Below are 23,222 nucleotides of genomic sequence, written 5' to 3' on the forward strand. Positions count from 1 at the left end.
ATTTACACAGTTTGATATTAATTTTCCTGAATATCTAAATGGAAGATCACGGGAAACTTGAAAATAAAGAAAAATAAGCAAAATAGAATATATCGAAAACTCTAATTAACAGTAGAATCAGAAATTATAGATCAGCAGAATACAAACAGAAATTCGCATCAATCTATAAAAAACGACTGAACGACATGATAAATATACACGATTAAAATACTTCTAACACTACAAACAAAGAAAACAGAGACAACTGAAAAATGTTCTTTCATCGGTAACACCGTTTTACCATTAACAAACATTATTTTCTTCGTCCAATGTCTAAACAGTTAATAAAAATACTTCTAAGTTAATTGAACAAACACTTTGCCAAGAAATAATGAAACTAGCTTACCTTGAAGACTTCCCACGTAGCGCTGAATGGCAGCACAGCCAGGCCGACCATCAAATCAGCGACAGCCAGGCTAACGATGAACATATTCGTCACGTTGCGCAGTTTGTTGGTGTGGTGGACAGCCAGGATCACCAGCACGTTTCCTAGCACCACCATCACGTTCACGACCGCCAGGATGATCAGGGTAATCAGGTTCCAGGGGCTGGACCACTCGACGCGCTCGTACAAAGCAGCGCACGCGGTGGCGTTCAGTTCTCGCATCTTAGTTGCCAAGCTCCTCTGCCGCGTCCGTACGATCCTCTCCAAGGGCGGCGAAGGGCTTCCGATTGAACGAGGACTCGAATGGCCTGGCGACTGGACTCGAAAGACACCATGGATTCACCTGGATCGCCATTTCCATCTTTAACCTTCCACTGATCAGCGATCGATCAACGGATTACCGAAGTCATCATTCATTAACTATCCGCTGAGCTCCGCTAGAACCCACTTCAGACTCTTCACTTCTCTTCTCTTCAGCTCTTAATGCTCCACTCAAAGCGAATTAAAGCAGAACTTTTAATTTGATGACCAGTTCCATCTGGCCCATGCTTTCCTTCGATGACCTCTTCGCTTTAGGAATCCTTCAGCAGTCTACACGCGAGCTCCTTTCAGCTGACACCTTGCACGATTGCTTCCTTGAATCCTGTATTATTTAACCGTGATCTTAAAGTACCATCGAGTACACGCTTCGATACTTGTTTTCAGTCTGTTTGCTTTCATTATCAGAGATTCCTCTTAGAACTTCATTTTCTGTCACTCTTTTAACTTAGTTACCTCTGTTGACTAGTTGCACAGGTCCTTTAGATTTCTTTCCTAACCCAGTTTCAAACAAAGCGATCTAACTGCTTTTCTCCGGTAATATGTTCTTTTATATTTTTTCTTGTTGATTGCCAGTTTGCTCCACCGTTCGCTTTCTTTCGCTGTTTTCACGGGTGTTTGACCTTAATGCTCTTTCACCTACAACTGCGTTCGCTCCTTTGCTAAGCCAGAACTATTAGTTGCCCCCTTTTTCTTGTAATGAATCGTTACGAATAAAAACGTTCCGCGAAACGGGCGAAGCTGTCGCTGACTCCGAGATTCATGGATTACCTTCGATCAATCAATTTAATTACGCTCTCGAGACTTTTCCTTCCGATGGGATGGATGTCGATCAAGAGGCCGACTTCCTGTCTACCAGCGGATGTTTCAAGTCGCAGGAGGAAGTCGAATGTTTACCAGACTTTTCTGTGCCGTCGTCGACGTCGGAAACACTGAAACAACTTCCAAGAACTCTCCTAGTATTCTCGTCGCTCACCGGAAGCACAGGAACTTGGACGCTTCCGGTTTTACGCTGAGTACTCAGCTACCCTGTTGCCTCGTCAACTGTCGTCCGTGCTTAATAGAATCTTCACTGATCCCATCTTTAAATTCGAATTCACTGAACACTTTTCAATTCTCACTTATCGCGCCGCCTAAAAGCTACCCCTTCCATTATTCAGTCTTCAAAGTTAGTACACCAAAGCTATAGATGATACAAACTCTCGAAAAATTTAACTATTCACCCTGTGTTTGATCCTTTTCGTCAACTATTGTCCGCATATATTTAGTAATTTCACTTCAAGTCTTCGTTAATTTCACTTTTAAACTCACTAGCCACCCCAAACGTCACTGTTCACTGCTTCACGTTCCTTTAAATTCCACTACTTCTCGAAGCAACCCTCTTTCATTGTTATAATCAGTTTTTAATACTTTCAAGATCTCGCGTACCGCACGAATGTCCGGAAAAAATGTTTCTCCGCGAGTTCAATTGCCGAGAATCTATGCCGAGCAACTCCTTCTTCCTTTTCTAATTCCTCCTTCGGCTCGCGCATACCTCCGCACCCAATTATTTCACCGATCCAATCCCGAATCCTCGTTAACCCTCGTCTCCGCAGCTGCGACCCCTTCCGATTGAATTTTTCCTCACCTCGGATGTTTCGGCAGCGCGCCGTCCTGATTCCGCGGCGTCGACTTCCGGTTCACCTCCCCGGATTCGTTCATTCCACCCCCGGACCACGAGTCGTTGATCTAGTATCGCCGCCGGAACCCGATCGCCGTTCCCATTTCGGTATCGCGACTTCACCGCACTGGGGAGAACGTACCGGCACGCTGACGCTGCTCATTCGATACTCGTTTCCCTTCCATCATTCACCCCCTGCATCCTTTTCCGCCCTCGGGAGCACGCTATGAATTTCTTTCGGGATATCACACCGACTGTAATTTTCTGTGTTCTTCTTGAGTTCCGTGGATTTCTCGAGATCAGGAAGTTTGAAATATGGACCCTCCCCTTCGAAGATAAGTCACCCCTTTAGGATGTGATTTTGTAGTGATTTATAAATTATGAACTTTTTGGTTTATTCTCTGAGGTGTTGTTGCTTGTTGCTCGAATGTCATTGGTTGACTAGGATATTTGAAATGTGGTCCAACCCTCCTAAAGAATAAAGTCACCCCTGTAGTATGTAATTTTGTAATAATTTATATATTATGAATTTGCTGGTTCATTCTTTAAAGTGTCTTCGTTTCTTGCTTCAGTGTAATTGATTGACTAGGATGTTTGAAATGCGGATCACCCCCCTTGAAGAACGAATTCACCCCTTTCCAGTATAATTTCTTGTAGCTTATAAGTTTCTAAGTCTTCGTATTGTTCTTTGAGGTGTTTCCTCCTTTCTTCAGTATTTTTGGTTGACTAGGATATTTGAAACATGTACCACCCCCGTCGAAGATCAAAACCACTCCTTCGCAATATAATTCTTTATAATTTATAAATTCTTAATCTCTTGTTTCATATTTTGAGCTATGTTTATTCTGTCCTCCAATGTTGTTAGTTGCCTACGACATCAGAGACATGGGTCACGCCTATAACTTGAAAACACCGCCTTACACTACAATTTATTAATAAACTGTAAATATTCTTTCTTTTATCACTGCACTTTTCCTTATCTTTCTCCTTTTCGTCGATGTCCCCCCATTGATATTTCACTGGAATCAATTCCACTAACCACCAAAATACATTTATAACTCAAAACCACCCCTTTCAGATACAATTCCTCAATCTTCAGTATAAACTTCTATTTCTCGTCTCAACTTTTCAATCTCTTCCTTCCGTTTTAATATGTAAGCGTCTGGGACCACCTCTTCAATACCGAAATCCACCCCCTGGTAGTGTAATTTTTTTGTTAAACAGGAATTTCTTTTTCTATATCGCTTTGATTGCGTCAACGTTTGCCTTTTCAACTACTTTTCTCCGTTCGACGTCGGCACGGTTACGCTCCGAGCGGTTTTCGTCAAAGCGGAGCAACCCCTCGAACCTTAAACCACCCCCGGAGTGTCTAGCTTCTCCGCGAGCTCCTCTGATTCGGGGGAAGTACACCCTTTTATTATCTCTTTCGAGCTGCCCCGGGACACGTAGTTGATCCCCGAATACTCTTTTCGAGCGTCAACCCTTCGCGGGGGCTGGTAAATCGATGGATAAGCTTCGATCCCGGGCGCACGGCTCTCTCGGCATTCTCGCTGCTATTTTATCCCCGTTCGAGCTGCTTCCTGGAGCCTCTTGACAGCGATCTTCGCGGATTTTCTGTGTTTTCGTTGGTTGAAAAATATTTCGAAAAACTTCGGCCTGTTTAATTATAACACGACTACTCCTCGATTTATCATGAATTTTATTTTATACACTTCTTCCTTGATCCTCTTAATATCGAAAACATGTTTGGTATCTCGAAGTTGTGAAGTGACTTGTCTTTTTTAGGAAGGTATTGAAATTTATTTAACGTACTGTGATTTGTCAATTTTTTATCGCGATAAAACTGTTTCTTTTATTATGATTCTTATTTTGCATACTTCTTCTTTGATCCTTGGACAGCGAAAAATACTTGGTACTTGAAGCTTTAACGTATCATTTCTTTTTTAAAAAGATATTGAAATAAGTTTGTGGTTTCACTGATTTCACAAGTTCCTGAATTCTTTTTGAAATGTTTATTGTAAATGTGTAATAGTGGTTATCTTGTATTGTTTGAATACCTATTAGGAGATTTTTATATTTTTATTTTGAAATCGAGAGAATTTGTTTCGAGTTCCTTGAATTGATTGAGTTATTTCCTAATACGCGACGGGTTTCGCGAGTGTTTTATTTCAATTGATAATCACTAGTCTTTTTAATTCTTTCAATTATAATTCTATCATCCAGATCCCTTTTATTTTTAATTCAAATTCACCGCGCAGGGTCTCTTTACGAATCGAAAGCCTTTAAGTACTTTTTCCGTTACTTTTGCCCGTGGATTCCCGACAAATCTCGTGATTTGTAATACTACCCTTATAATCGCAAAATCCCTTTGCCAATTATTCTAATCCTTTTACATTTTACTTCACTTCACACTTTAGCCACGAATATATAATTTCCAAAGTATCTTCGAGACTTCCAAACTTCGTATACACTTTCACTTCAGCTTCCTCTAATCAATTTTCTTCTTATTTGGCGGAATTTCCTTCAACTCATCGAGATTATTATTTTTACACTAACTCCGAAAAAATTCTTTTTTCTGTATACTCGATTTCCTATCAGCCTCCTTAAATTATCGAATAGGGAAAAGTCTACTGTACTCAGACTTTCAATTTTCACTTTCAGATTTTTGAAATATTCACATGTCTCTTCACTACGTTGGTTCACTGGCTTCTTATCTCGCTTCCAATTCTATCATTATTTCTTTAAGACTCTCACTTTATCATCCACTGGCAACAAACACGTTCTAGATCCAGCACAAAAATCTCCAACGACGATCTACGCTTTCCCGTCAGCTCTATCTTTCTCAAATCCAACGCAGTTCCAGCCACAGATTCTCTGAAACTCCTCTCCCTCGAACAAAAACAATTCCCGCAGTTCCCTCGAAGCTGTCGCAACACTCTCCACCGAGAAATGTTCTCACCGATCTATTTTCTGAACCTCCCGGCTCTTAGGACCACGCGAGAGAAGAAACGACAACGATCTCGTGACACAATTTCACCGAATCGTTCACTAAATTTCCACCCAATCTTCGCGTGTTTCTTTCGAACAACGATATTAACGTTCATTTAACAATTGTCGATCAGTTCACTCGAGATTGCAACACGTTTCTTCTTCGTTACACACACGTACGCCGAGTAGAGAGAGCAGGATCGATTAATAAGTCGAGGACGAGAAGAAATTATTGAGTCCGCTGGTGTCCGATTCTGTTGGTTCGGCTTGTTTTAATTTTAATTTAAAAGTATGGAATCACAGCCAGGTGAGTGGTAGGGTCGACTCGCGAGGGTCCGGTGTCGTCCGTGCGATTTTATTCAGTCTCCTCCGTGTGTCAGTCTCGTTTCTTTCGTCAGTTTGACCCGCGTCGCGCGATCAGGTCCGATCGACTAAATGATCTTGCGACACTTGGCGCGGTGCGTGTACCTCAGCAGTCTGAAGCGCGTCTCCTCCTCGATGCGCTTCGCTCGCATTATTTCGACAGAGGTGTGACCGGATCGCTGTCAATCGGGAACGCGGCGAGGGAGCGAGCTGCGGTATCTGGAACGAGAGAAAGAAGAGAGGGATGCTTTAGGCCTTTGAAGTGGAACGTTCGTCGAGAATATAAATAGAATGTTTTGTCGGTTTGTAATATAAATAAGTTTGGTTATACACATTGTCCGTACGTTTGTCGGGTATTATTAGTTTCTGTGCAGTAACGGCACTGCATTCCAACTGGTTACTTTTAGTCGAGTAAGTGGTAATTAATGCGTGGTTGTAATCGACGTGGGGTGTTTGTGATTATTGTGATTGGATTTTTACAACTGGAAGGCGATGGAAGTTGCGATTGTGTTATGTTTGTGTTAGTGTTATAATTTTATGTTGGAAATAATTGTATTATAGATAAAAGAACTTTTTCATAATTTTGCAACAGAAGTGGATGTTATTATTTTAGTATTAAGAAAAGTCATCTAGTCGAATCAAATAAAATCACATTCATTAATACACATCTAATTCGTTTTGAACACCTACTACTAATTGATCTAAAAATAAAGAAAATATTTCAATTCAAAAATAAGAAAAATATTTAAATATATTTCTCTACGCCTACTTCTAATTAATCTAAAAATAAAAGGAATATTTCAATTATATTCCTTCGTAAAATTATATTTTATCCATTAATATCATCCATCATTAAATAACTTCCCACCAAAAGTCCTGCACCAGTTACTAAAAAAATCATACACATTCATTTCATTAATAATATCACCCCAATATCCATCTCACACTGCACACAAAATTTGCAATCAATTCAATAAACATCTCTATCATCGGTTCATGTACACCTGTTCATAAGCTACCACTAGAATCTTCAATGGTTCGTCATTGAATCTTCGATCAAAATCACCATTCACCGTCGAATTCTTTCCGCGAAACGGACCTGTTCAGAGTGACCACGTTCGTAGACACGCATCGATAATTTCGCGACGAATTTCCCTCGGGCCGATTTTCGCGAGGCGGAAATCTCACCACGAGGGGAACAGAACGGTAGCAGCAATTTCGGCTCGCCAGTGTGAACGAACGAAATGTTTGAGGACCAGCGCACCGTGTATCGCGGTTGAAAGATGATTTCTCTCATACGGGACACAGGAAAAAAGGGAAGAGAAAAGGAGAAAAAAATGGAAAGGGAAAGAGAGAGAGAAGGGGGGAATTCACGTGAGGCTGCGTCCGACGAATTAACAGTAGAACTACCGAGCAGTTAAATTGACTGGCTTGTATTTTCTTTTATCACCGATAAAAGTGCATTTATTCAGATTTCCATTGGCATATATGTTATGTACTTCATACGTTACTAAACCTACTTATTCAATAATTCATTAGAAAATCGTGTGCGTTTATTGAACGATTTTAAAACTGGAAATATGAAAAGTACCATTTTTCCCAATTTGGTAGTTCGAATACCAAAAATTGTTTCCATAACGAACTGAGTTATTACATTCTTCAGTAACTAAACAATTAATTTATGTAATTAAGAAGACTTTAAATAACTAAGAAATTAATTTACTCAATCAAAAAGATTTTAAACAACCAAATAACTAATTTAGTCAATCAAAAAGATTCTAAACGACCAATTAATATATCTACTGATCTTCTAATTCTCATTATATAATTCTACTTTTCATTCGTTGCTTTCGATGTTAGATTTAAAAACCTGTGGTACAACATCCAAGACGCGTTCTCATTCGCCAGGTCTACATCCCTTCTTCCGCAGTCTCCCTTTTCCCTCTTCTACGTGAACCTTTTTCTCGTTCGTGTCTCCCTCTGCCAGTCTGTTCTCTTTTTTCATGCAACTCGTCGACCACCGACGAAAATCGTCGACGATAATTGCTTCGACGGATATTTTTATCTTTTGTCTCCCCGGCTCTCTTTTTTCTTACTTTTGTTTCTTTCTTTTTTTTTCGTCATTGCTAGAATGGGAAACGGAACGGCTCGTTATTACGCGATTAACGGAGTCCGTTCGACGTAGGTATTCCTTTTCGTGGGCGCGAGATTTCAGTCGGATCCGGTGGGCTCGATTAAAATCGATTCTTTGTCACGTTCGGTACGCTCGGTTTCGCGAACTGCTGGCATCGAACACGTGAATAACCCGCGACGATTACGTTGCGCCTTTGTCCGCGGACCAGTGTAGGTGTTCTACAATACATGCATGCATGTGCCTTTTGACCGTTAACACATTGACTGGCATTGACTAGTCATTGACAAGTGGAGCTTATAAATTCCTTAAAAATAATTAAAACACGTAAGACGATTGTTGAAGAATAAACATGTTTAATAATTGAGGTAAGGAAAAGGTTTGTATTTATACAATTTCATTTTATTGTTTTGATTATAGAGTTTTTATTTGTTTTTCTTGTATGGAAGGAAATTATGTTCAACCAGTTAATTTGTATAATTTCTTTGAAGTGTAAGTGTACAAGAGTCATTAGGGATATCTGAATAATAAAAGATTGAAATATTTCTATTCATAAATATTGGTAGCATTGCATTTAATAGTAATCTGAGTATGTTAACTAGAATTGTTAAATAATTTAGTAACAAACGTTCGAACAAGCGGGAAAGAATAAATATTCATAAGGAAATATGAATTGTAAAACAGTTGACGTGTAATTGACGTAAGCGAACCGTGAAAAGGTATGTTTTTATTCAGTTAAGTAGATTCAGACAATTGTCATCAGACCAATTCAATTCCAACATGTATATTCCCAAAAGGAAAACTAATATACTATTAAAATCTGTTATTACCACTTCCATAGCCACTGGTAATTGACAACGAATAATAATCCATTTTTCAAAATCTCACGTTAAACATTTCCATTTAATTTTAATTAAAATCATTAACGCGGAACACCGTGCAAACTGTCAAACCGTGCGCTCGCGTGAATTAAATTTTAAATCGAACGTAACGATCCGCGTGTCGCCCAACGTTTTTAAAGTACAGGCAGGTCGTTAAAAATTTTTGGAAGCAACGCGGTTCCATTAATTCTCGCGAAAATCAACATTCAAAAATAATCTTTCAATCTTCACCGGCTGCTTGAAAGCGAGAGCAGCGATCATCAAATTTGTCGGAATAAATCCTGAACGTGCAAAAACGCAGCGTCCGGCGATAGCCCTATCTCCGAACACGATCGACACGAGTGAGGACAAGGATGAACCGGAATGGAACCACGGATTTCTACGGATAACGACTTGTCCAGAGGGTTTCCCTCTTTTTTCCTCCCATCGTGGACATCGAGCCGTTTTGTTTCCGGTCGAGAGAATTTCAGACCTCGGTGAATCAAATCGCGATTTTAAAGCTTTAATGCTTGCTCCCCGCGAAGGATTATACAGCACGAGCGATTTTATATACATATATATATATATTTTTTTGTTCGTTCCGGTAGAGTGAAGTTCCAATGGCGGATTCAAAATTATTCCGGCACAAATGCTGCATGGATTCGTACGCATTTATTAATGGTTATGCCACTGTTATCGATTTTCTTCTACTCGTCGCGTGCAGTAGAATTGTACGTGTATGGTCGGACAAGGAAGAAACTTCGTCTTGTCTTTAAAATTGAGTTTGTTGAAGTGCGGTGTAAAGTGACGTATTGTGGAATAGGTAAAATATTTCAAAATAAAGGGGATTCTTCAGATAGAGAAGTGGAAAGTTACTTTATTTTGTTCGTGGTTTCTTGACGTTTTGACTTCTTAATATCTGTGATATATTATGAAAGAAGTTGATAGTTTGAAAACGAGTGATTCTTTTGTGAAGTAATAATTTCCAAATTATTATTTGGAAAGAAATTTTTATATCATATTATGTATAGAAGAATTGTTGGTTCGAGATTATAATTTATCATTGTTATTGAAAGATCGATTAAGTTATTGTTAGTTAGTAATTATACGATTTGATTAAATAACAATGTAAAGTATTCTACTTCACTGTAACAGATTGTTGAAGCATTGTTCTATTACAAATTCCTACTGTGTATGGTACTGCATACTATCGTACCAGTAGAACAGTTCGCACATGGTCAGCCGTGGATAAACACGTTATTAGCTGGTCTGTGTCAATACTATAGTCCTAATTGTAATTGAATATTTAATGAATAAATTTGAGAAACATTGTCTGATTGACAGTAGATCTCGTCTACTTACATCTAGTAGAGGAATCCGTGTATAATCAGAAAGGAAAAATTCGTTTCTTAAAATGTGAAAATAAAATTGATGTAGGCATCATGATGTCAATTTCACATTTAAAATTACAGAATTTTAATCATTAACACTGGGCAAAAGAGTTTGCCACTATGTTTACGAGAAGTTTATTATGATAACTTTTCACATTTTTTTATTTCTCCGGAGATTCTGTCAATTCGTTGGAGTCAAAGATTTCCAATCTATTTTAATAAATATCAATATTGTTTAACTCGCATCACAAAAAGGGAACGCATTCAATGAAGTACTTCGAAAGATTTATAAATATTTAACTGTTGCAATAAATACCAATTATGGCATTATAATTTCAATAAACGCTAATACTGTTCAGCCCGTTTTGTGAGAAAGAAGATGGCACCTAAACGAAGACTTTCCAAGATTTACTTGCCCTACGATTTATTTCCTAACTGTGATTGGTATACTTACTTTGCTAGTAATCATTTATTGAGAAAAAGAAAAAAGTTCTAAATATATTGTAAATTCATGTCTGCTTCTACACTATTTCTACCAAAGGTGTTAAAAGACACCATTTGAAATTTTAATTTAGAATTATTTTCCAAGTTTAATCATACATTCTGAATTGACTTTTCAACTTTTCCAATAGCGATTATAAAATTAACTATAGAAAATGTCCAAAATTCAATGGAAGAAAAATGATTAAATTAAGGAAACAATTTTAAGCTAAAATTTCAGACAGTATCTATCGACACCATCGGTAGAAATAGTGTTAAAATACAATAACTGACAACACAAGAATAACATTTAATTTAAAAAGAACACAGTATTATCTATGCTTGTTAAATTTTAATTAAAATCCTGATACATTACTGTAAACTAAAAGGTTAACCTAAACTAATTCATTTACAATGCACATTCTAAATAATACAGTAAATACATACATTCGTATACAACCAAATAAAACAAAACATATTAAAGTCCACAAACAAACAATAACCCCAGAAACAAAAATCCGCCAGGAATCCTACATTTCTAAAGACTACAAAAAGCTAACGCCTTTCCGCAAGGATGCAAACTCGTTCAACAAATATTCCTCCCCACAAGCCGAAATGATTTTTGCCGCTCGGCTCGTACGCGGCTCGCGAAAGCCACGGCAAGAATCATCTGGCTCCACACGGTCTCACGTCCCGAGGAACGTGCAGTTTACGTTGACGGAAGTGTACGCCTACCGAGGGCTGTATTTCGCACAAAAGCCGAGGCCCCTCGAATGACGATGCACATGCATACGGGACGAGGCGAGTCACGTCGGTTGCGATATTATAAAATGTGCCACTGGCGTTTCCATCCGGATTACCCCTTCTCCTCCTCCCCGCGCCCTTCGTCGCCCCTTCCCGAATCGAAATCGCCGGCCAGGAAGGGAGGGGTAGACGAGGGTGCGCCTTTTGACGGAGGAGAACCCGAGGCTCGGACTGAATGGTTTTTCTCCTCCCTTTCTTGGGTAAACTGAGCACTCGGATGCCCGGGAACGCATGAATACGCCGGATGCTTTGGAAAATCAAACGCGGCTCGTTGAGACATTAATATTCGTGATTCTCTGCCTCGGATTCCTCGGAGCGTCTTCAATCTCTCTCCACGTACCCACATGATCATTTTTTCTTATATCGTTCGTGAGTGGAGCACAATGGTTGCTGTGACTTCGGTGTTTTTGTTTGAGGGTATTTTAGCTTTCGTTTGATACAATTGTTGATAGGATTGTAATGATTGTTTTTGAATAATTGTGAAATTTGTTGATTGTTTATATAATTTGAATAATTAGTTCGAAGAGTTGCTTCGTTAGTGGTTGGCAGTAGTGAATTAAGTATTTTCGTTGTTGTCTTCTGTAGAATTTTAATGTTTACAAAGACACAATTGTCTCTTTTAGGATAGGCTGAGAATATTTGTATTCCTGGAATTAAAATATTTCCAATGTGCTCAGCTCGTTGATAACTTGATAGTAATAATTCCATGAAAATCAATGTACTGTATTACTAAATATAGAAGGAATATATATTTTTCTGATACACCAAAATGTATATCTTCCAATTAAAATTTCAATTCAAAATAAAAGTATTATGAACATCCTGAGTTTCCATTCTATGAATTCTATAACGAGACGACGAATGAATTCTGTACTATCAATTATAAAGTAAAATGATAACTGAATTCCATTCTATCAGGTTTACAATAAAATAAACTGAAAGGCAACGTCAGTTAACAGTACGTTCAGAGATGAACAAAATTCCTTCTGCGCACAACGCAAACTCAATTACAAGTAAAATAGCTATCCGTCATTCAAGGGTTAAAGACCATTCGCTATCTTTGTATGAAAAACAGGTTTGCGGTTTGAATAGGTCAAAAGATAGAGGCGAGAGAAGCGTTGTTTCATGGAGAGATTTTCGTTCAGCGAGAACAATGGAAACCGAAAGACTGTACTCTCTATCTTTTTCTATCTTTCTCTCTCTTTCTCTCTCTCAGGGATGGCGGTTTTCAAGTGTGCCACGGGTCCGCGTGTATGCGTGTACCGCTGCAGAAGACAAAGCCCTTTCCCTTGGCCACGGTCCCGTGAAAGCATTCCATCTATTAATTTGCCATTCCTCTTGCACATACGTTTCTGTAAGCATGCGCGGACGAGCTTTGAACGAATTGTTTCTGTGCCACCCTCGAACTCTAGCCACCCCCGCCGCGAAACCCACGCCGCGGGAAACCTTATTAGCTGACGAGAGTTTCTGTGAGATTAAATGCCACTGTTGTACTGATGACGTTTTGTCAAGCCACGCTGTTGGATGTCAGACACGAGCTGAAGTTTTTGTTTTGGAGTTGGAATATGTGGAATGAAATTCAATTGTGATGGTGTTGGGTCTTTTTTGAGGTAAGTTGCAGTATGGAATTGGTGATTAATGATGTTAGTTGTTTTCTTTGGAGCCTGACATTGGGAAGGATATTCTACTGCTCGGAAATTATTCGGCAGTTTTTCATTGTTGCTTAGGTACTTCAGAATTGTTGGATGGGGATCTAATGTTTCTTTAAGTATTCATATTTAGGAAATGTTTGACTATGGTTATTCTACTGGTAGGGAGTAATATATCAGTTTTAATCTTTTGCCGTTATTCCTTAGTTCACTTGTTTATGTAACAATTTATTGATTGCTAATAGTAATTTCTGTTTGAATATATAGGAAATACTTCTAATAGTAAGATTATATATTTGAAAATTATTTATAATTTTTAGTAACATCCATCTCATTGAAATATATTAATCTTCAATAAGTCTGATCATACATATATTATTCTACCAATCAATAAAAATTACCTTTCAAAGAATATCCACTCTTTCTCTAAACAGGTCTCATTAACTCTTCATTAATTACACCCTCATAAAGTCAATTCGCCATGTGAACGAATCAAATCACTAATTGTCTGACTGTACACAAGATATTCCACTAAGATTAATATAAAAATAATGAATCGAATGAGTAACGCATTACCAAAAACTATTCACAACTTCTCCATAGCCGTATTCAAAACATTTTACCAGCATCTTTTAAATACCAATAACACATTGAATAACATCGATTCACGTGCCGGATCATGCACAGATTCTTCCACTTCAAACTTCCAGTAAACACCCTGCCCCGGCCAAACAATCTATAAATAATTACCCCGAGAATCCCGCTCAAATTTTCCATTAAAATTCAACGGTCCTGGCGTCGGACCAATAACGGTCTACACCACTGGCGTCAAACGTCGCGTCCCACGCGCTGGCGATCACCGAAAAATACGAAACGTCGCGGCAGGGACGCGTCTGCAGCGAAACGGGCCGCGATAACGTCGTTATTTATTCGTTCCAGCGTTGAACCGGGAATCGCTGGGTCGCGGACCGCGTGAATTACAATTAACGCGCCTGGCATTAGCATGTTAATGACATTAGACCGCGAATCGCGTTCCTGGAAGACGCAAGGGAGAGAGGAACGGTAGACGGTTCGCCTAAGGCTCTAATGTTACACTGATGGGGAATGACGATGTGTTTTTAAATTGTTCTGGGTATTTTTGTTTGTGAAAAATTTAAATAGTTGTATTTTTACAAGTTTGTAGCATTACTTTATTCGATTGTTTTACTCGACCGTTAGATTCATTGTTAAACTGTTTAAATTTAAAAATATTTGTATGGCTTTTTAGAATGAGAATGAAATATATACAAAAATTTTCTGTGGAGAATGAATTTTTGTTTGTGAAAAATTTCAATAGTTGTAGCTTCATAATTTTGTAGTACCATTCCATTCAACTATTAGCTTGATTATTAACTATTTCAACTTTAAATAAATTGATAGAGTTCTCTAGAGTAAGAATTAAACATGTACAAAAACTTTTATGAAACTTTTATGAAACAATTAAATAGTTGCAGCGTCACGATTCTGTAGTAGCTTATTTAATTATCAATTTCAGTTCCGATAACTATTTTAACTTCAAAAAATTCCTGCCGATTAGTTACAATAAAAATAAGGCGTACACAAGAATTTCTACGAAACAAACACTAATTAAAACAACCACTTTCCCAATCAACCAACTTCTCCTAAAAAACACAAGTTTCCAAATTGCCAATTACGATACGCCACACGAACATAATACAAAACAACATTCCAATTTCGAACACGCCCAACAACATACACCTTATCCCAACACAAAGTACCCTCCTAATTATATCCTTCCCTTTATTCCTCCATAATTCCAATTACTGATGATTCCATCGCAGATCGCGTTTCCCTAGTATGCGAGGAAGGGAAATTCGCCAGTCGACGTTTGCCCAAGGCTCCGTCCTTCCCGAGCGGGGACAAGTTGTCCGTGGGCCAAAGAAAAACACGAGGAAACGAGGGAGAACCGTCGAGTGGACGCAACGGCCGGCGGAGGTGCGCGGAGATAGACTGAATGGCCGCTGGAACCGCGATGTTGACAGGGAGTCCCATTTTCGTCTTCCTTTTCTTCTGCTATCCCCCTTTTCAGTGCTAGTTCCGACGGAGGAGCCGCTTGCAATAATAAACACCGCAAAATGAATGTGGCCCCTCTTTGAGCGGACCCTGCGACACCGGGGAACGGATGGTGTACCTTGGAAAACCTCGCGACCACGAAGCTACCGGTCGATCGGAAGAAACGACACGCTCTCGACGAACTTTCGCGGCGAGTGCTTGCCTTCTGACTGTTTACGTTCGCGACAACGCTCGATTTGCCGTGCCACCGCTGACACAATGCTGAACTTCGAACCGGTTGGCTTTGGATGTTTGATCCTTGGCATGGGAAGCTGGCATGATTGCGGTTTTATATTAGGTCGCTTCATAAGTTCGTACCGTCGGTTTTTCTACCGTACAAATGAATATTTCATTAACCCTTTGGACTTCAGAAGCATTTTATTAGAAATTTTCAATAATTTCTAACGAGATGCAGACGACGTGTTTTGAAATTTGACGAGAGAGTGTGTATAGATTAAGGAGCACAGTTTTATTATTCAGTATTAGAGATTGAATAAGTTAAGTATGAATTTATAGTGAGAGATATAGTAATTTCTGTAGAGATCATGGAACGGTGTTGAGAAACCCTGTTTGAAAAGAGAACAGTAATATTTTGCGAAATTACATACATCAAGATCTTTATCTGCAAATAATTCCTACTACAATGATCCCTATTAATTCCATGCAATTCACCTGAAAGTAGATTATGCGAAATAGAGTGGTCCTATCAATTTTTGGTCGTCATTAATTATCCAGAACCGAGATCTCCAAGATTGTCTGACGATTTATCCCTTTCCTGAATTTCGAGAACGAATCTCTCCTCGAATAAATCCGCGAGACAGATATTTCCAGTCGGTGTTGATTAATTTATACCTGAACTCTGTCCACGAAGAGATCGACCAAGCGTAAGGAAAGGCGGGGAACTGTTGAGAAGTTACCGAACAAGCTGTAATTAAACAGGAATCCGGAAAGGGCTTATCAATTTCCAAGGGTGACCGCCAATCAGTTCAAGAAAAGTTTTTTCCCCAGCGACGTCTTAACTTAATATTTGCAACGTTTACAGTATGCTCTCGTTTTCAAGTGGTAATGAAGAATTTAATTAAACGACCTTTAAGCTACGAAGTTATTTTTAATTCCAGCTTTAAATGCTTGTGCTTTATTTTTCCCTTTGTTCCTGTGCCGAGTAAACTTCTTTATCCGTTGACATAATTGAGTATGCTTTTATGAATGGTAATGATTAATTAACATTGCTATTTGTATCTTAGGCTACACGGAGTTACCTCGTATTATTATTTCACTGATTATAAATATAGCATTATGTTATTATTATAATTCATTAATACCATTCAAAATTCTTAAATGAAATTCTCGTTGTTTCTACTCTCACGCGTTGAAAATAGAAAGTAACTAATCAACAAATTTTATTCCAAAAATAAAAATATAAACAGCTCTCAAAGTTTTAATATCTTTCAATAAACCTTCATTTTTATAATATTTGAAAATTCTCCAAATGCTCGTGCAGTTAATTTAAAAAGAATCGATTAATACATCTGTTAATAACTCGCTACTTCCATTTATTAATAATACTAACATCCGTGAAACACTTAAACTCTCTTACCTCCAAATTAAGTCTGCTCGAAAAGACTTAATTAAATAGAACAGCCCGCATACAATCATAAAGATTCTGCTTTCTCAAACTTTCCTCCGATCACTCCCCTGCATTCTTAAAAGCAGATGCTCGCCAACGTTTAATAATTACACTTTTCAAACGACAATGCTCATAAAGTTCCCGTTAAATACAGGATTACTCGAATCCCGGCACAGAACGCGGCAGACGAAACGAGAAGTTTCGAAAGGCGATTTAAAACTCTCGGGCCATGACTTCTTTACGCAACGGAGGCAGCAAAGTTTCGTCGTTACGTCTCGAAAATATATATATATGTATGTATGTACGTCGAGTGAATTCTACAGGATTCGTCAGGAACATGGAAAACAATTTCCGCGAACTACAATTAAAGAACGCGAGAAGACGGCGCAGGAAGTGGCGGCGAACTTTTCCCTTTAAACGGAATAAGAAGGCCGGCGGAATTTTAAACAAACAAGTTTCGCGATCGCATGCGTAGCCCGCTGCGAGAACGGGACCAGAAGCTCCGGCTTCTAATCTAGCCTCGGGAAACGAAGTTACGGGCTCCTTTCTTTCCCTCCTTTTTACGAAAAATTCCAAAAGTTATCACGCGAATCAGTCTTTTCCTCCGCGCTTCATTGATTCCTTTCCTTCCCCTCGACCTATTTTCTTTTTTCGTGACGCCGGCAAAACTGATAATTTCAGCTAGTATATACTGAGGACGTTGCAGCGGCGAGGAATTTGAAATCATTAGGTCGGCCAACAGGAAGTTTCGTTCTCTCCGGTGAAACTTTCGGTACGAACTCCTTTTGAATGTCGTTGATTTGATTAATATAATTTTTAAATTGTAGCGATTATTAGGTCGGCCAGCGACAAGTTTCGTTTTATTGGATGAAACTTTTGATATAAGTTTCTTTTGAATATCGGAGATGTGATTAGTGTAATTTTTAAATTGTAGACGTAATTAGGATGGACAGTTGGAAGTTTCTTGATGTCGCATGAAACTTTGGGTAGATTTAGTTTCTTTCGAACGTCGTAGATTTGATTAATATAGTTTTTTAATTATAGAAAGAATTAGATTGATTAATATATAGTTTCGTTTTCTTGGATGAAACTTTGGGTACATCTAATTGCTTGTAAACATCGTAAATATGATTAATAATTACATTAATTTCTGAATTATTCAAATCAGTAGATTATCTAACACGAGGTTTCATTTCTTCAATCGAAACTTTGATTGTAGTTTTTTTCAAATATCATAGATTTAATTTATAACATCTTTGAATGGTTGAAATCATTAGAATGACTAATACTAAATTACTTTTTCTCAAATGTAAATTCTCCCAAATGTCCCGTAGCTTTAATTACCATGCTTTCGGCGCGATTCCTCATAATATTCTCAACTAATTGATATTAAATATCACTTTATCTACCGGAAGCCTATTAGCCTGTTAACCGAGGATAACGAGTGTACTCGTAAAATTACTGTTTAACTTTAATTAACTTCTTGCGTTAAATTTCGCGATAATGTACTTCAGAATATAAATTACGTAAATGCCCGGTTTCAAAAGATTATTACATAACTGTCGGTAGATAAAATCCTATGTAATTTCACGATCCAAAATTTATGAAGACAAATAGAACAATTAAACGATCCTCGCTAATAGAATAATAAAACATTACATTCGTGAAAGATAACCATATAGAATCGTAGAGGATTAAAATATTAACACAAGAATTACCACACCCGTCAAAATGACGGGTATCAATTTTCTTATTGCGCAATAATTGATATTTTAAAAGTGTGAATAGTCCTAATTGATTTGAAAAATAAGTAGTTTCACTTTTTTATTGATATCTAATTAATAATATCTGAAAACATCCTCATTGATTTGAAAAATAAAGTTTCACTTAAACACCATAACGAATATATGAATAACATATAAAAAAATATATTTATAATATATAAATCGAGAGAAACCTACTGTCACAATTTTTATAAGCACTAAATATTAATCGTATTAAACGTTGGGTGGTTCTAGTGTTCAATCACGTCGCACGCTCTCATTCCATCGACCCTAATAAATGAAAAAAAAGAACGGAAATAAAAATACCTGCTCTTAATCGTTCGAACATTTTCATCCAACGAGCAATTACATTTTAATGCGCTCCGAAACCCGTCGCGTTAAATTCCGATTTCAAGAAATGATGGAGCGCGAAGCTGTTTTAATCCCTAAAATCTGCATGGAAATCGGATCGGCGAGAGGTGTGAACGTTAGTCGATATCGCCAATTAACAGACATTTTCTTCCATCGGGAATCCATCGCGGATAATTGACACGTTCGACAGTTTTCTGTACTTTCCGGCCGGGCAAATATTTTTCTAATCGAAGCGGAGGCCGACGGCTGATCGCGCCGCGGCGCGAAAGCTTCGTTCCCGTCGCGATCCCGAGTCGGCTGATTCATATTCGATCTTACATTTCCGTTTTATTTGCTGGATACGCTCCGGCTGAATATTACGCGGTAAGCATTTTACTGGTCGTGGAAAATTTGTGGGAGCGCGGGAACAGGACGCGACGTTCGCCATTTTGTCGTCGGTATGGTGAATCGGATTTTCGAGTGACACGATTATTAGGACGCAGGAAAATGTTTAAGTGTTTAAGTAACAAGTTTGAATGAAAGTGTAATTTTAGTTGTTGGTATTTATATTTCTTGATTAAGTAAAAGTTACTTAAGTATTGTTATTATTAAGTGTAGTGTTAGTAAATATTAGTATCATTAAGCATTGACACTATTAAGTATTACTATTGTTAAGTATTAGTGTTATTAAGTATTAGAATAATTAAATCGTAATAATCTGTTCCTTATTCCTTGCTTGATAATGAATAATCGTTTTGTTATTTCAGATTAGGTAAAAAATGGATAAAAAATATGATTTACAATTTTATTTTCAATTACGAATTATTCTCCAATTATGAAAGCAATAATTAGTGTATTTTACAATGGAAAAAAACATTATTTATATCAACATAACTCCTTTCCTATTGATTTTCTTTCAGAATAACAAAGCATGACTCACTCATACAAAGTGTGTATGTTTCCTTTAAAATTCATTTCCTTCTATTTTATCAAGAAATTTTTTATTTCGTAACAATAAGACAGCCTTTCTACTATTTCGATCCCAGCAAATAGATTTAGAGAAATTGAAAGACGATTCAATCAAATAAAGTAACTCTCCCAAGAAACTTCCTACACTGAGAAGATTGATCTTAATTAAAAAGGAACGTATAATAGTGCCTTCATTCAGGTTGATAACTATAAATTAACCGATGACTCCTCGAATACGTGATTGTTACTCAGTATCGGAGAATGTGCTCCTGCAAGAATATTTGCAGGGAATGTTTGATCTTCGTGGTTCTTTGGATCTCTGAGAGCAAGACGATAAAGGTATTGGTGATCCGTGGGAACGATATCGGTGTTCACGGGACTGGGTTAAGTGTTATTTTCCACGGTTTGATCGGGATCGTGATTACCGTGATCATCTCGCTCAAAACGAGGGAAAGAATACCGCTAATGACGTGTCACAGCAAACAGGCAATGTTTATCCGATCGATACGCGGGAGACTTTGAACTCGCCTCGTTATTCGTTCCAACTATCTCGAAGAATGAAATTATATGAGCTGCACGAGCTAGATAAAAGGTAAAAATAACGTTTGTACAATTTATTGAGAATCATTTTATAGATACGCGAATATCATATCAGGTCTAGTAATAATATGAATACTACAATAACTAACAATAAAACCTGAACATATGTTATACGTATTGAAAGTGTAAAATTAATAATCGCTATTATATTATATATAAATTAATTTTTATTTATCTTACGAATAAGTAATTTCAAAAGTGTGCTAACAAAGTGACATTAACTATTACTAGACCTGATACTATCAGTAGTTATTGTTTTACTGAAAATATTAAGTTTTGATATAATTTTTTTCAACAGCTACATGCTCACACTGTTCATTTTGTATTTGATCTATATTTACAATTTCGAGCTACTTCAGTAAAGAAGAAATCACGCAGTTTCGTTATTCATTTCCGTCTATATGTATTTCCTTCGAGAATAGAATTAATTTTCAATTAATTCATAATTAATTTGGTATGAATTTCTTAGAAGTCCAATGAAATGATTCATACTTATAAATCTGAACGTATCAGATTGCATTTTTCTCAATATAGGATTCAGTGAGATGTAAAATGAAGGAATAATAAATTTTAATTGATTACGACTCTTGTAACGTTCGAATGATTATTGTATACTATATGCATAAAAATCTGGAATCCAGTTATCAAATAATCTATGATTGACATATAAAAATGATTATAACGCAAATTAAAGAGTTTTAATAATGAAACGATAGAAATAAGTAAAATATGTAAATAGAAAATTATTTAAATGGAGAGAAATGGCGGTGGGTTTCTTATTGTCGACTGTCGGTTAAATTATGGATTTACGACTGCTACGTCATGAACGATAAAGTAGTAGGGAAAAAATAAGAAGAAAAATTGCAACGGGAATGCAACATTAACGACCACGAATCACGCGTTCTGCATTGTCTTCAATTGCGGTGCAATTAATGGCAACTTTGTAGATAGGTTCGAACGATATTTCTTTGACGACTTAATTGCTGCGGTTAATTTAATTTTCCCGCATATTTCTGTGAAGAGACTGCGGATTCTAAGTATTCCCATCACTGTTCTGTTTTATTTTGAATCGCGTCTGATTTACAGGATTTCCGTGAAAAATTCAAATCAATGAAACATGTAAATTGTAATTGTTTTATGTTAGTAACAATCGATGGTACGGTTTTATTTAAAATTTATTGTATTTTAATAGGCACTTCTAATTTAAGTATTGACAAACACAAAAGTTTCATTTTATTAGTTTTCAGATTGTTTCGAACTAATTAACATTTAACATTAGCATCAAAATATGAAATTGCTGTCATTTAATTTAAAGGTCACTTGTGAATATATTATCAAACAAATGTCAATCTAATTCATTCGATTGGCCAAAACGATTCAATTGCGTTAGCTGAAATTTAATTCTGAACTATTGTTGATCAAGGAACACTATAGTAGTTGCTAAAGGTCAGCTTCGTAAAAGGGTTATGAGCTGTTGATTCAGAACTTTAATTTTATGGTAGAATAAATAGAGTAACAGACGATTTAAATAACGAATAAGACAAGTGACTGTTTCTCAGAGAAATTGGTTGATTGAATAATTAAATAGAGGAGTATTTAAATGGCTGCAAAAATTAAGGATTGGTCGATCAAAAAGTTGAGGTGTATAATTAATTAATTGACAGAGAGAAGGATAAACTGGATAAATTTGTGATTAAATGAACCAGCACCTCAGCAATTTAATAAATGCGTACTAAAATATTTAAACACCGAAATACCATGATGTACATAGCTAGTAATTTAATTATAAACGGAAGTACTTTAATATATACAGAAACTATCAAACGTAAATTCGAATTCAGATCAATCATATACAAATTCGTATCTTCAGTGATTTATAAATGGAAATGCAGTTGCTGTTAACTTTAATTCATTTAAATTAAGGTTAAATCTCGGGGCATCCCGCTGCATTTCTTCTCATTAAGCGAGCAATCTACATAATTCCCTTTACAAGTATAAGAGAAACTGTTCTTGCTCATTATATAGTGCTAATAGAATGTTGTCGATTATCATACTCTCCTATAATAATAAGCATACCAAGTCTATGAATAAATAATACATTACTTTGTTTATTGAATTGAATATGTTTCATAAATTAATTATAATTTGTTTAATTAAATACGTATTTTCATAACATTCTAAAGCCTGCATATGTTAATAACATTAATCCTTCGCCCGCAATAATCTCAGGCATGGTTTGAAAAGAAAATCATGAAAGTTAGATTTGAACTTGAAACGCGCTTAGATGTTTGTTATCGAGCATAATGATCTGCTTATTAACAGACTTAATAACCTGATTAATATCAGACGTAATGACATGATTACTACCAATACAACTATAATCAATTTCACGTAATACTCATACATCGCATACATAATCACCAGCTGTCGTTTTCGTTGAGAAATGACGCAGCTGAAATACCACGCTAACAAATGAAGCGTATTTTCGTAGCAGAAGAAGACGTTGTTCTAATCCTTCCCTTAAACTCGTTATTAATCCTCCAAATTAGAGGAAGATTTGTTTAATATATAGAATAGAAATGATTAAAATAATTCCTAACAATTCCGTAACTATCAAATAAAAATTCAGAAAATCAAGTCAACTTTTAATTAACTTCTTAACGCTTTAAATAACAGAAGTTTATTAATTAAGATTTCATTTTGAATTTAAATTTCTTAACACATGAAAGGTG

At 36.9% G+C, this 23,222-nt stretch overlaps 1 protein-coding gene across 11 annotated transcripts in view; it reads right to left on the reverse strand.

Moving 5' to 3' along the window:
- Oamb (Octopamine receptor in mushroom bodies) overlaps nt 1-23,222 on the reverse strand; it is a 152,154-nt gene that overhangs the window by 20,500 nt on the left and 108,432 nt on the right. For all 11 annotated transcript variants that reach the window (XM_076373025.1, XM_031988911.2, XM_031988908.2 and 8 more), the window contains one exon: nt 386-5,972. In XM_076373025.1, coding sequence (XP_076229140.1) covers nt 386-646 — 261 coding nt within the window. In that variant the 5' untranslated portion in view covers nt 647-5,972. The remainder of the gene's footprint in view (nt 1-385; nt 5,973-23,222) is intronic.

The sequence above is a fragment of the Nomia melanderi genome, chromosome 13, assembly GCF_051020985.1.
Source record: "Nomia melanderi isolate GNS246 chromosome 13, iyNomMela1, whole genome shotgun sequence".
In the NCBI taxonomy this organism is placed as follows: domain Eukaryota; kingdom Metazoa; phylum Arthropoda; class Insecta; order Hymenoptera; family Halictidae; genus Nomia; species Nomia melanderi.